Source organism: Laetiporus sulphureus, assembly GCF_001632365.1.
Source record: "Laetiporus sulphureus 93-53 unplaced genomic scaffold LAESUscaffold_1, whole genome shotgun sequence".
Taxonomy (NCBI): domain Eukaryota; kingdom Fungi; phylum Basidiomycota; class Agaricomycetes; order Polyporales; family Laetiporaceae; genus Laetiporus; species Laetiporus sulphureus.
Window position 1 is genome coordinate 963,649 of NW_024468510.1, and position 14,271 is coordinate 977,919.

General features: G+C 50.6%; 5 protein-coding genes across 5 annotated transcripts; 4 read left to right on the forward strand and 1 right to left on the reverse strand.

The window, feature by feature from the left end:
• Positions 1–93: 93 nt before the first annotated feature.
• LAESUDRAFT_719142 (NAD(P)-binding protein) lies at positions 94–1,828 on the forward strand (the record flags this gene model as incomplete). The annotated part of the gene is made up of 6 exons (XM_040907572.1): positions 94–168; positions 238–598; positions 657–840; positions 896–1,065; positions 1,123–1,277; positions 1,334–1,828. 6 exons carry the CDS (start codon positions 94–96, stop codon positions 1,727–1,729), a joined length of 1,341 nt encoding a protein of 446 aa, XP_040770345.1. The 3' UTR covers positions 1,730–1,828.
• A 2,145-nt stretch (positions 1,829–3,973) lies between these two features.
• On the forward strand, positions 3,974–4,283 carry LAESUDRAFT_719144 (uncharacterized protein). The gene has a single exon (XM_040907573.1). It carries the CDS (start codon positions 4,002–4,004, stop codon positions 4,275–4,277), a length of 276 nt encoding a protein of 91 aa, XP_040770346.1. The 5' UTR covers positions 3,974–4,001; the 3' UTR covers positions 4,278–4,283.
• Positions 4,284–7,436: 3,153 nt separating this feature from the next.
• On the forward strand, positions 7,437–7,918 carry LAESUDRAFT_753872 (uncharacterized protein; the record flags this gene model as incomplete). The annotated part of the gene is made up of 3 exons (XM_040911811.1): positions 7,437–7,582; positions 7,640–7,790; positions 7,853–7,918. 3 exons carry the CDS (start codon positions 7,437–7,439, stop codon positions 7,916–7,918), a joined length of 363 nt encoding a protein of 120 aa, XP_040770347.1.
• A 1,010-nt stretch (positions 7,919–8,928) lies between these two features.
• LAESUDRAFT_638817 (uncharacterized protein) lies at positions 8,929–9,354 on the forward strand (the record flags this gene model as incomplete). The annotated part of the gene is made up of 1 exon (XM_040903493.1): positions 8,929–9,354. A coding segment is annotated over one exon (426 nt), but the record flags the coding sequence as incomplete, so codon positions are not given.
• A 1,712-nt stretch (positions 9,355–11,066) lies between these two features.
• Positions 11,067–13,582, reverse strand: LAESUDRAFT_668863 (uncharacterized protein). The gene is made up of 4 exons (XM_040905389.1): positions 13,428–13,582; positions 12,526–13,372; positions 11,774–12,471; positions 11,067–11,704 (listed from the first exon to the last, which is right to left on the reverse strand). The coding sequence occupies exons 1-4, from the start codon at positions 13,526–13,528 to the stop codon at positions 11,293–11,295; spliced, it is 2,058 nt and encodes a 685-aa protein (XP_040770349.1). The 5' UTR covers positions 13,529–13,582; the 3' UTR covers positions 11,067–11,292.
• Between the last annotated feature and the right edge of the window lie 689 nt (positions 13,583–14,271).

Below are 14,271 nucleotides of genomic sequence, written 5' to 3' on the forward strand. Positions count from 1 at the left end.
ATAGGGTTCTGCCACTAGGGAGTTCACAAGACTACAAGTAGCGCATGGCTGAAGGGCGTTATCTCATGATACTTTGTCCCCGCTGCTTTCACCATGGGTATCGACGTTGCAACCTACTCCGCTCAACCAGTTACGCTTGCAATCATAGGATGCGGGAGTCGTGGCCAGGTCTGCAATGAAGCTCGTTGTCTCTTCTCCACTCATCCTGCTGTTCATAATTGCCCGTTTCATATGAAGGCTTATAGCGCATATGCTATCGCGGAGCCGACCAAATGCAAGGTCGTCGCTATTGCTGAACCGCGGCCGAAGACGCGGAACCTTGTGGCTGAAGCGCATCTTGTTGATCAGACACTCGTCTTCAACTCATGGGAGGACTTGCTGAAGGCTTCTGAGGAGAATCTCAGAGCATCTGGGAAGCGTTTGGCCGATGCGGTCATTGTAGCCGTACAAGATTGCATGCATTTGGAAGTGACGCTAGCCTTCGCTGAGCAAGGTTATCATATCCTCTGCGAGAAACCCATGGCGACCAGTATAGATGATTGTGTCAAGATGGAAGCGGCTGTGACGAAGGCCGGCATCGTCTTTGGTATGGGCCACGGTGAGTGATGCGCATTATCCATGGTCTGGCGTTGGAGTTCATCGCCCAATTCCCCAAGTTTTGCGGTACTCTCCTTACAATAAGGCTATATCCGATATAGTCTTCTCGGGCCAACTCGGCCAACTTGTAAACATAGTTCATCTCGAACCGGTAGGCTACTATCACTTCGCACATTCATACGTTCGCGGCAATTGGGCAAGAGAGGAGGAGTGCTGCTTCTTTCTCATGACCAAGAGTTGCCAGTGAGGATCTCTGCTACCCGTTATCATAGCCTCAGCTAATCCGTATTTCCTTCAGCGATATCGACCTTCTGTGCCATTTGCTCAAGCCTGCTACTCCCAAACGTGTCCAGTCCTTTGGATCGTTGCTGCACTTTCGCAAGGAGTCCAAGCCCAAGGAGGCAGGCGATGCTACCCGCTGCTTACATTGTTCTTATGAGCGGGAATGCCCTTACAGTGCCAAGAAGAGTATGCATAAATATGTATTGCTTAGTCGCATCTCTATGTCTCATTATAACTCTCCAGTTTATTTGGATCCTGTTTCAAACGGACACACTGGGTGGCCTGCATCGACGATCGTCGATGGCATGCCGGATATCGAGAATATCACGTTTGCTCTTCGGAATGGACGTTACGGACAGTGTGTCTATGAAAGTGATAACAACGTCTGTGACAATCAGGTTGGTTCCGCCCTGTTCCAACGCATGTGTGGATTGATTCGTCTAACGTATTCTAGGTCGTCAACATGGAATTCTCTACTGGATCCACCGTCTCCTTCACGATGGTCGCGCAAACTGAGCGTATCTGTGAACGCCAGACGCGGATGCACTTCTCGCATGGCGAGATCATCGGAGACATGAACACCTTTACCGTCACTGATTTCCGCACTGGGAAGACGACACATCATGCACCGAAGAACGAAGGCGGTAGCCACGGCGGCGGAGATCTCGGTCTTGTCCGAACTTTCGTCGAGGCCGTTCGTACCGGCAGACAGGATTTGCTTGGTACTGACGTGCGTGAGGTATTGAAGAGCCATCTGACTGTCTTCGCCACAGAGGAGAGCCGCAAGAAGGGCACGGTTGTCAACTGCGAGGAATTTGAGCGCGTGGCGAAAGCGGCTATTCTAGCGTAGACCGACCATTCTAGGAGCCTGTAGGCTACGAGCAGTGCCTGTTAGTGAGCTATCTAGCGGATGTGGAAATTATGTGATGCGAAGTAAACCATTCAGAACCATCTTGTGTGAACAGATTTTGAGAGTGAATGGAATTGCGTCGCCCATGCTGCCAGTCAGAAATGGCACTGAACTAGGCTCATAAATCAGCCTCCGTACAGGACTCAAACAGTCGTTCCTTATGATATTCAGCACTGAGTACTGAACGTTTGAACCCTGATCATGCCGTGGGCTCCCATTACAGGCTTGAAAGAGAAAACACGGCTTTCACTGATTGCCCCGAGCACACCGTGCCCGTGCGCAAAAACTTGGCGCGTTGCCGCTACTATTACCAGTCACATCATGATGAAAGCAGACTGATGAAGCCTTTTCCAGTGCACTGTCAACATATACTGCGTAAGTGAACCATACACTGTGCCACAAGCATAGCAGATGCTCATCCCGTGTTTTTTTTTTTTTTTGAGTACAATTTATATCCCGGCCCGAAGGGGCAGTCGGAGATGTGTAAATACATATCGTGTAACAACGGAGGACCAGACGCATCTGGGGGCGAAGAAGCTTAACGTACGGACACCAGGTCCCCACGGATGCAACAGAGCAGGCGTATAGTAGAAGGGCATGAAGCCCGGTAAGCTGTGTCATGGACCACGCAAACGCCGACAACCTAACATATGACATATGCATATGCCCAACCAACACGAAAACTGCGCTGCGGCCAGTCCGTTGACTCGTTAGAAACACTGTTTAGGGGGGATCGAACCTCCAAGATACTCCCACCTAACTAACCTCATCACCCCTCTTGAGGGGGGGAGTTACCCAGTTGACTTTGAGGAGAGCTCGGCGGACCAGGGTTAGTGAACTGCACAACGGCGGACCGAAGGGCAGAAATGAGTTGGCAGCCAAAGAGATGTCGGGGTGGAAGGGGAGGAAACTAGAGGAAGTCGACAGTAGGAATGGGTGACGCGCGGCGAACCCTACCACGCAGCAGGCTGGATAAAAACTGATCCCCTGCATTTAAGTGTTGCTACGCCGGCATGTTGATCCCGTATTCAGTGCGAGCATGCCTTGTGGTGACTGAGGGGAGCGGACGGGGGGCGCTAGAAATGAAAAGACAAGGAAAGGAACGTGGGGGGGAGGAAGGTCGTGCCCGCTGCTACATAGCGACATCAGAGTCACCAGCGTTGGGCGGCACGGGGTGCTCGTGAGCAGTTGGTGGAGTGGGGCCAGCGTTCCGGAAGAGAGTGCGTTTGGAGCATTGGTCGGAGTCAGCGTGGTGGAGGCCATGGCAGTTCACGCAGCGCGCATGAGCACAGGGGGTCTGAGGCGGTGCGATTCTCCTTCGCGCACATGGCGCACCGAGAGCGGTGCACCAATTTGAGGTGGCGGCTGGCACACACATGGCACCAGGGTGGCTTCGTGCATCCCGCAGTGAGATAACTGTATCCCCAGCACCTCGTACACTGTCGGAGGTGTGGCTTATCATGTCAGCGCGACGTAGTGACAGGGGCACCGAAGGCGAAAAGGGGGGTCCGGAGGAGGGTAGTGAGGATGGAGCCATCCGGGTCCTCGAAACCAAGAACGACGAATGAGTGAGCACTGTCGATTTGCTCAGGTCGACATGCCCAGCGTGGAGGTTGGGTGAGGTGGAGGCGCGCAAGTGCGGGGTTCTTCACGAGCTCATCCGACAAGGCCAGGGTCGAATGGACAGCATCGCCTGGGGCTGCCCGTGTGCTGACGTTACCGAGAAGGACCCTGGACCACTTGACGTTCCTGGAGATGTGGTGATCCGGATTGAGCCTGAGAGCAGTACGGATGGTCGGAAGGTGTTCGTCAATGCGGCGGTAGGATGTGGTGGCAGGAAAGGCCAGGACGATGTTGCCAGAGGAGCTTGGGTAGGCTGCAAGTGCAGTCAGTCCTCCAGCAGTCGGAACTGCAGCCAGTGCTGCGTTCACATCGCTGACAAGTTGGACGGGGGGTGGCTGAAGAAGATGCGCTGGTGCAGGGCCAGCAAAATGAACCACGTACCGCAGGGGCTCCGGGGCACGCTTGGGCCCAGGAGCCTTCGGGGGAGCGGGTGGGTTCGGGGTCATCACAGGAGGAGCCGGACGAGAAGGGGTGGCTGCCGCCGCGTACGAGCGCTTCTTGAGAGTGCCACGTACCTGAGGTTTGGACGGAGAGGGAGCCTTCACCTGCGATGCGGATGCACTTCTTGCATGGCGAGATCATCGGAGATATGAACACCTTCACCGTCACTGATTTCCGCACTGGGAAGATGACGCATCATGCACCGAAGAACGAAGGCGGTAGCCACGGCGGCGGAGATCTCGGTCTTGTCCGAACTTTCGTCGAGGCTGTTCGTACCGGCAGACAGGATTTGCTTGGTACTGATGTGCATGAGGTATTGAAGAGCCATCTGACTGTCTTCGCCACAGAGGAGAGCCGCAAGAAGGGCACGGTTGTCAAGTGCGAGGAATTTGAGCGCATGGCGAAAGCGGCTATTCTAGCGTAGACCGACCATTCTAGGAGTCTGTAGGCTACGAGCAGTGCCTGTTAGTGAGCTATCTAGCGGATGTGGAAATTATGTGATGCGAAGTAAACCATTCAGAACCATCTTGTGTGAACAGATTTTGAGAGTGAATGGAATTGCGTCGCCCATGCTGCCAGTCAGAAATGGCACTGAACTAGGCTCATAAATCAGCCTCCGTACAGGACTCAAACAGTCGTTCCTTATGATACTCAGCACTGAGTACTGAACGTTTGAACCCTGATCATGCCGTGGGCTCCCATTACAGGCTTGAAAGAGAAAACACGGCTTTCACTGATTGCCCCGAGCACACCGTGCCCGTGCGCAAAAACTTGGCGCGTTGCCGCTACTATTACCAGTCACATCATGATGAAAGCAGACTGATGAAGCCTTTTCCAGTGCACTGTCAACATATACTGCGTAAGTGAACCATACACTGTGCCACAAGCGTAGCAGATGCTCATCCCCTGTCATACAGACCAACTTAGAATGTTAAAACGAAGCATGGCTGGAATACAACTACTGATGCGTGCAGCGGACATGCACGCCATAAATTAAGAATCGCACATCGGGAAAAGCGTGAAGTTCAGTCCCAGCGTGAGAAACGAGCAGTGGGACGAACACTTGCTTACTAAGCAAGTGGGAGAAGATCTCTTCCTCATCGCCACGACATTCGCTACCACGCTGTGTAGCAGATTCTTCTCTCACCCTCCCACTCCTTGTTTCTTAGTGTGTAGCGGTGGTGTAGTTGTGCCTCCCTCGTCAGACAGCTACGCAGCCACTGTACGCTCGAGAGTTTCAGCTCAAATGCGCTCGGAAGCCCTGGATCGTCAGCCAGCGAATCAGGAGCCTGGCCATGTTGCCAGGACCCCGAACACTGACTATCCAGACCCCAAGCACTGCTCCTCGCGTGGATGTGTTCGCCTGGCTGAACCCTCTCCCCCCAACACACCGTCGTAGCACTTAACATTGCCCGGCTCACTCTTCCTTACCTCGCAAACAACCGCTCAGCTTAGGAAGCCTGTTATGAGCTTACACTTCCTGTAAGAGTGAAGTTCAGGACTAGCACGAGGAACAAGCACTAGACCGAATGCTGGCTTACTAAGCAGATGGACGAGAAAGAGACGCACTCACCTGACAAGGTGTCGCATCTATTCTCCTCACCACTACCTCGCATACAGCTTGCTTCACAGCATTTCTCCCTCCCACCCACTCCTAGTAGTGTTCAGTGGTGGTGTAGTCATGCCACCTCTCGTTAGGCAGCTACGCCGCCACCTTACGCTCGAGAGATTCAGCTCAGACACGCTCAGAACCCCAGATCATAGGCCAGCATCTCAGGTACCTGGCTCCCGGGGCAGGATTCCGAACACCCTTTCCGGACCTTGAGCACTGCTCTCAGCGTGGATCCCTGACCCATGCACATGCTAGCTGAATCCTCTTCCTCTACACACATGGTCGACATATATCACATCTCTCCAGTACATCCTATATCACTCGACAGCATCCACTGCACTTAGGAAGCTGTAAGAAACATTTGGCAACCACTGCATGAAATCGTAGATTACGCATCGTGTAATATGATGGCACTTTGCTTATTTCGCACATATTATGATCAGAAGTCACGTATATGTCAGGCTTTTGTGCATTTCCTTCTAATCTGCATATTTCACATCCAATGTAGTCGAATTACACATGTGTGGTTCCCGAGGTGCGTTAAGTATCTGAAAGGTCGAGGATATTATTACAGAAAGGTTTTCAGATAACGCATGCATGAAATTATTAGTACGAATATGGTGCAGATCACTGCATGATCTGGACTCTGACGGCGTATATACTCCCCACCCCGACTCTACTCTCATGACTCGTCATTGACAACTACAATCCCCATCCAGCCAGTCCATGTGCATATTGAGCCTTTGTTTCTTTCCCTCATAGCTTGCTACTACTTCCATCTTTCTCTCCCACTCCTCCAGTACCGTCCCAGGAAGTTGAAGACTTGTTATTCACGTGGACATGATGTCCGCCGTTTCCAGGGGTAAAGTGGCAGATCATGAACCACTGCAACTCTTTGTCACGGCACATCATAGATCCTGCTAAAAGGCAAGGAAATGGCTGCAAGGTGCTAGCCGCGCTCAGTGACCTGCACAAAAACCAAAATAAGGACCTGCCACAAGGGGGCTAGGTCAAAAAGACATGCAGTGACATGCAGCCTACAAAAAGGGGCTCAAAGGGCCCATAGCCTTATGTCACAGAAAGAGGGAGTGAAGGCTTCTTAGGCTGCATGAAATAGATGAATGAATCTAAGGTCTTCCTTAGATCCTCATGTGCTTATATACATGTAGTGGTGGACCCTGGGTACCCTAACTATGGTGTACTTACTGGGGTCCTGTCCTGTCTACATGTGAACATATTGCCAAAAATAGTAATGGTTCTGGACTTTGCTATAGCAACTATCTATAAAGGCCATGGATACACCAAGGTAATCCTACTTTACCCAATGAGATAATTGCCTGAAGGTGGTGCCACTATTTGAGTAGCTGAAGTGGTGCCACTTATTGAGTGGCCAATGGGGGTTCTGCCATAGCGCATATTCTAATGCTGGTGCTACTATTTGGCAGCCATGTAGTTAGTGCTGCTATTGAGCAGCGAATTGGGTGCTTGCTAGCTTGATGGTCCAATGAGCATGGGTAAGCCTATTGTGGGCCAAAGAGTTCCATTCTGGGCAAGTGGCCTGGTGTCACGTGGCCAACGCCTGATAACTTCTGAATAGGGCAAGTAGCCAGTGTCATGTGACTGGGTGGCTGAATCATGGGTGCTTGGTGGTCATGTGGTAGATACAGTCATATCCGTGATGTATGTGGTGGTATTGTGCTGTTTGTCCAAGTATCCACTTTGTGAGACCAATATGAAGATTGGCATCTGAATAACCACTTATGGTTGCCAAATGATGACTTTATTGGTGCAAAAAGAAAGGTGCCACTTAATACTGTGACACTCTTACATGCGTGGCTCTTCATCAGTAATGTCCGTGATCCTTCCTCCATGACGTGCACTGTCAATGACATTGTGTGCATACACAGATACATTTATGGAGTCAGCGAGATCACACGGGTGAAGGACCGCAGGTGTGTGCTAATCAGTGAGATGGCACGCTTGGTCGACGTCATCATCAACGAGGCACTGCACGTGCATTCGACCTCTGGGATCGACCTTCTGCACGTAGCACCTAAGGGCAACAAAGAGGTGTGGAGTGAGGATGTGGAGATATTCAGGCTGGAAAGGTGGGGAGGGTGCGACAAAAATGAGATCCAGAAGGCTTCAACCTGTTCTCCTTCGAGCTGCAGTAGGTGTATTCTCGTTGTGCATGATGACTTGAGGCTCAAATTATGTTTACAGAGGACATATGTCGGCCGTAACCTGGCAAGCCTGGAGCTGCTTGTCATTGTCTCGTCCATCCTGCGCCAATACCACTTCATGCTGGAGGAGCCTGAAAAGAAGGTATGTGTCGATTAATCTATCCACACTGATCTCTGATGGCATGTCTTGCGATTCACTTCAAGACATGGCAAGGTTTCCTCTGCAAGCCAGTGCAATGTAAACTCAGCATGAAGCGGAGGACGGTGTGATCAGGATTACATTATTCGGCCATGTCCTCGAACCTCATCGTCTCTGTCACTGCTACACCCGAAGACAAACTTTCGTGCTGTCCTTACTAAATGTCTGATGGGTCATTGTATTCCAATGTAATATGTATAATACGTTCATCATGCATGCCATCTCACATGGCAACTGCAAGTGATTTGAATGATCCGGAAGGCACCTGAGGTCCCTGCAGCCGCCAGCAGGGGAACCGGTATATACAGAATTATAGTAATTATTTATTGAGCATATGCAGGGGCTGTCAGAAAAATAGTCTCAGATTCTCCATAGATTTCACGCATCGCAAAACATATGTGAAATGACGATGTAACATGCTTGTAGTCAGTTCGACTTTGTATCATTCGCATCAAATTGCACTTTGTGTGAAATTTGCATGTGTTTTATTTGTAACTTGCATAAAATGCCCTTATTGCTACCATATTTTCACTTTTCGTGATCTGCGGTTTCACGCATTGAACAGAGTTCGCAAGCCCACGCACCGTGTAACAAAGCGGTGATGAAATGCATCACGACATCACATGAGTGCATGCAGAAGTGCTTTTATCTGATCAAGATCAATCCTCTTCTGCTGCACTGCAGCATCATGGATCCCCTCACTATGCTCTCAAATCTGAAAGATACGTTCAATCCTGCATGTCCCTGCTGTCAGGAAGAAATCCAGGGAGCATCGTCTGCGGGCACTTATCGCTATGCCGAATCCAATCTCAAAGAGACGATGTGCAAGCAGTTGACCCAGTGCCAAAACTGTTATACATCCCGTGGGCCTGGGGTAACGCTTCTTCGATGCAAGCGCTGCCAGGTCAACATCTACTGTGTAAATGAAATTAATCAACCCTCAGTTTCTATACCATAACGAGCTAAGCTTTCTTCCATGTAGAGCAAGGAGTGCCAGAGACAAGCCTGGCCCTCCCACAAGGAGAAATGTAACCTCAACAGATGCATCAATGAGGTTGGCTCAAATAAAACGCTTGAGAAATTGAAAGCACTTCGAGCTTACATCAGCAAACATCGTCCTACCATCGCCGATTGTGCTGTGCATGCCCTGGATGTTTACAATGACCTGACCTGCACAGAGCGTGAGGTCCTCCTTATCCTCCTCTACACGTGCCCCAATGCTATTTGCACAGAGACATCCTTCTACGTAGAAGACACGACCACTGCGTCCTTCGAGTTATTTGGGCCTGAAAAATCAGAGGAGATGCATGGGCAGCTGCGCATCACCGCTGCAGATAACCTAAAAAATGGCATGGACGGAACCTTGTTCGTCATGCTATTCTGCGTCGACAGTGGTGTCTCCAACATCGCACCTGTGGGCTTCTGCAGAGCAGATTTCCGGGGTTTGAAGCGTCATGATTGGAAGAATTTTATGACGAAATGCATGAATGAAGGGATTGTCCACTGACCGGGTGTCTTCTGCCTGCCGTTTGCTTGTAGCGCCCATTGGTGAGCTTTGATGACCATCTATTAATGATACATATCTGCCACAGAATCATCTCAATAGGGATTTTTGTTTCAGTGGATATGCCAAGGTCGTAAAATACTATCTAGCAGGAAGAGCAGTTGTATGTAAGCGTCTGTAAATAAATGTGAAGCAGTGGTGAACGATTGAAATAAAATGTTGAAACTCCGTGATTTATGTCTTCTTACCTCTAAGACTCCTCCTCTTGAGTTTCTTTTGAAAGTGGCACAGATCATTTGTAAGCCATCAAACTTCGTGATCGCGATGGGCCACAGAGACAACGTACAGCAGAAGAATCATCGTCGATTCACGAAGGTAGCCATTGATAGCTGATTGAATATATAAAGCAATGCATTGCAGCATGGTGCAACGGTGCACAGAATGCTAATAATATTGACCATGTGCAGGCGAGCTGGCAGCATTCACGGCAGGCTCCTCCACAGCCTTTCTTTGGGAGTTAAGGGGGGCCTTCATACTAAGGGTGGGATTTTGTGCCACGTCTGCCGCCACACCTCAGCCACATTTTCATACTCCGAATCAATTCAAACTCCACAATCTTAATCACCCCCCACTCCCTACAATGGCTGCAAGAAAACATCTGTAAACAGCGGAGCTCGGAAGTGAGTTTCCCCAATCAGGCAGTCCCATTTATTATTATATAAGCGCCCTGTCTCGTATTTTCTTTAAATATGTTATGCTGTGGTGATGCTCATGGCCCCACCATCTTATTATTGCATGTGTTTCACCAAAATCATATATCTATATCTGTACTCCATCTTCTGGGAACAGCAATGCCATCCAGATGTCAGTGACTTGTCTGAAGCTGTCAGAGCCATGGCAATGACATCCTTCTTGCCCTTCAGTAATTTCCATGCTACTTGTGCTTACCAGAGGCATGAATTGTCACTGAGCCTGGTGAAGATCTTCTTCCTGATCTCTTCTGGGGGAAGCAGTGCAGCATATTGTGGAGATGTGGTGATCATAGAATCAGAATAAGGCACTTCAGCACCTGAATGAAACATATTTGCCACATTAACCCTAATCTAATTCTACAATCTCCGGCAAGTGCCACTACTATATGGAGGAATATGATGAGATCACTCCGTTATTTACAGATGTTTTCTTGCAGCTGTCGTAGGGCATTGGGGGCAATTAAGATTATGGGGTTTCAAAACTGTGTGATTGCATTAATGATCGAACACATGGTAGTGATCAAAACATGGCACAAAATCCCACCCTTAGTATGAAGGCCCCCTTAATGCCCGAAGAAAGGCTGTGGAGGAGCCTGCATTCATGGCAGACATGATGCGATTTATCAGTGTGAAAAATAGTGTGGGAATGTTGGCTGATGTCTTACATTTGTGGCAAAGGTTTGCCAATGTAGCATTTAAATGGCAAATAGTGCACATTTGCAGCCAAAGTGAAATATTTTCGACATGAAATGCCGTGGTTGCAAATATTTGTCGCATGTGTAAGAAATCAGTCGACATTTACACACAATTTTCCACGTTGATAAATCGCACCATGTCTGCCGTGATTGGTCAAGAAACACGGTACACGTGATCGCGTTTTAGGCGTACCCACCCGGCTTGCACCTCAGAGTTCACCTCTTGCACTGTCATTTCACGTCGTGGTTCAGTCTGTACTTTTCCTGTGTCTCTACATTACGGCAGGGCTCAGAACTCTACCGGTGCTCAGTGCCCAAGCGTTGCTGAGCTTGTACTAGCACCATCATGTTATCCCTATAACAACAAGCACCATGGTGCCTTCTGTAGACAGTCCGTAGGTATCTATCGCATGACGATTCACAAATCGAGCAAGGTACATGGTATGGAATATATACTGAGATAAAGAGTAAATGCGCAAAAGATATAATCGAAATCAATCATCCATCTCCAGCTCTCGACGAATCCTCTCTCTCACTTCTCTCAATCCGCTTCCGTCCCTCTTCACCGTTCGGGGGCTTCTAGTGCGCAGTTCTTCCGCGCTTTCATCTTTCCCTCGAATCCGCCCAGGACTGCTCGGCATCTTGCTCGGACTCCCACCGCTCCCTTCTACCTCGGCACTCGCACTCGGAGCAGGCATCTCAAGCCATTCTTCTCGCGCAATGTTCAGTGGCCGCAGGAAGAACGGGCACAATTCCGCCAAGAGGTGCAGGGACTCGCATGCCTCGGCGAAGGAGGTCGGAACCGGCGAGGACTTCAGCACGGCTGCAGCGACTTCGGATATAGGCAGCACGCGACGCTTGCGCGAAGTTGGCGCAGCCGCTGGGTTACCTGGATTCGAAAAGAGCCTGTAGAATCAAGCAAACCAATCAGCATGCTGGTCCCGGTAGCATACATATCCCAAGACAATGACTCACATCCATACACTCTCTGCAACACCGCCGAGTCGACCCAACAGGCATCTTCTGCGCATCTCTTCTTGGCTTAGTTTTAAAAACTGATCCCTTGTCATCCTGCTGCTGCTCCCATCTTTCATCAACTCCTTCGTCGGGGAGGTGGAGAGCGACCGCTGACGAACGCGCTCGTACACATCTTGACGGCGCGAGCTTCGAGGCGTTTGCGGAGCGGTGGCCGCATTGGCTCCACGCTGGTGTGTTGGCGTTGACGGCACCGAAGAGGAGTCCGCAGGCGTACTCCGTCCAGAGAGCGAGGGTGATCGGGAACTAGTAGGCGTAAGCGAAGGGGTTCGAGAAAGCGACCTCGAACTCGTCGGTGTGAGCAGACTGACGAATGAGTCTCTGCGCACTCGCGAGGAGGAAGAGGGCGTTCGCGGAAAGACAATGGTGTTCTTAGAGGGTGTGCCTGCTTTGCTGGAAGTGGTGACTGGAAACGGAATAGCAAACTCGCGCGACTTCTTGCTCGGTGATTTCGAAGGCGACTTGAAGGGAGACCGGGGAGAAGGAAAGATTTGGCTTGAGAGGATGGAGGCGGATGACGGTGACTTTGGAGAGGACGATGCAAGAAGGCGAGTGAGTGTGGAGGGCTTCGAGTCCGACGGCAACGAAGGGAGGTCCGCTGAAGGGATAGTAGGGATGGAGGACTCCCCGGCATGCAGCTATGAACAACTCAATCAATATCTTCACATTTGCATCGTGATCGGTGCACTGACCTCCACCCAACGCTCGAGCTTCCTTCGGATATCCTCCCGCCGAGTTTCACTGGCAGCAGTCCATCGGGCTACCGCAGCCATGCCTCCTCTCATGTCCTTATCGATGTCCATCTCCACTTCGATACCAATGCCATACGCAGACATGCGTGTTTGCGCGGCCTTTGAGAGATGGGTCGTCTGGCTCACCACAAAGCCCATCGCACCACGCGTCCAATCCTTGGATGGGAGCACTGCTGGCCGTTCCTCCAAGAACGGATTCTCATCGGTATCGTCCACTTCTGCCTTTGCGTACCGTGCTTTCAAGGGCGGCTTGGATGGACTATCGTCCAAGAAGGGATTCTCCTCTTCGTCCGCAATTGCCTCTTTCGGCCTCACCCTTTCTTTTCCTTTCTTTTCAGCGGATGTCCGATGGGCCTTGTTTGAGAACGGATTGTCATCATCGTCGTCAATAGCCTGCTTCTTGACTGCAGGCTTCGATGTGGACGCAGACTTGTCAAGCGAGACGGAGCTGCCCTTCCGTTGACTATTCTTCAATGCCGTATGCGCAGAGGTAGCCTCGCGGGGAACCTGCTGGCCGTCCCACTCCCACAACCAGCATAGCCGCTTCAAGTCGTCGACGCAAAACGTCGTCGAGAAGCCGGAGTACGTGGACAAAGAGAGGTGGTTCAACACGTTGTGGACGATGCCAGTGTCTTCAGAGGGAGCGACGGCACAGGTCGCTAGCGCGTGCGAGAGTGCCTGTTGCAGCGCTGTCTGTATGCTGAACAGACGAGATAGTGAAGGAGGAAGAGGTGTCTCTGCTGTCTTCAGCTTACGGCGCGTCGCTGTGAAAGGTGGGGTCGGAGGGCTAACATACAACATTCGTTGAGCGTTTTAACAGCACAACGCGATGGACTACTCACAGTGTCCGCAATTTCTTCGGGGTCAGCACGTCATCATCCAGCTCTGCAGGGGCGCGTTTTTTCCTAGGTGTAGCATGGAGAGCAGCGTAGAGATTGGACATGGTGTTGGCCGCCGACACGTGGAGTGCAACGCTCCCAGGATACGCGAGGTGGTGAGTGGAAAAGAACAGTTCGCGCCGCGAGGAGCGACGCGTTTCAAATACGCGTCCACGTAAGCAATTCCCACAGACGCGTCTGGTCACATGTGTGACAAGTCGTGTCTTGCCATATTTGTTCGCGAGACAAAAGGACACTGAATCAAAATCCATGTAGTACACCCTATCCATCTTTCATTCCATCTAAAACCTAGGTATCAATTACAGGCCACTATCTGTTGTATGCTATTTGCCGTAGTTACAGCATGCGGGGTATAAATCGTATTCAAAAAACCATTATCACGTGACCGCATCACCTCTGTTGAATGGCTGAGCAGTGAGCACACCTTGGTCCACTCGTCCATGTCGATTCTTTGACTGCATACCAGCAATCGATAATTTTCCCTCTCTAAAGCAAGTGAACAAGTAGTCATGCTGTCGGCCAGCAACCATGACTCTGAGCTGTCTGCGACTACCTCTGAAGCTATAATGCACCCTGTACCATTGGAACTGCTCTCTAGCAGGGCCGTCAACAATGAATCCCCTGCTCTGCACTATCACCTTGTCTCACCAGCAACAAAGAGACAGATACATTTTGTGAGCCTTTTCTCTGGCAATAGCTTCATGACAATTAATCTTAACCTGTTATGAAGCGTTCCCTGCTAGAACGTTCAGAACCACGTGTGCTTTCTCACACGTACTAGTCCACA

Bases quoted from the DNA above. Each gene is read 5' to 3' on its own strand.
- LAESUDRAFT_719144 (XM_040907573.1), top strand. From the start codon at position 4,002: ATGAACACCTTCACCGTCACTGATTTCCGCACTGGGAAGATGACGCAT.
- LAESUDRAFT_668863 (XM_040905389.1), bottom strand. From the start codon at position 13,528: ATGTCCAATCTCTACGCTGCTCTCCATGCTACACCTAGGAAAAAACGC. The intron at 13,373-13,427 runs GTGAGTAGTCCA...GTTGTATGTTAG, and splicing joins CCGAAGAAATTGCGGACACT to CCCTCCGACCCCACCTTTCA. The intron at 11,705-11,773 runs GTGAGTCATTGT...TTGATTCTACAG, and splicing joins GTTGCAGAGAGTGTATGGAT to GCTCTTTTCGAATCCAGGTA.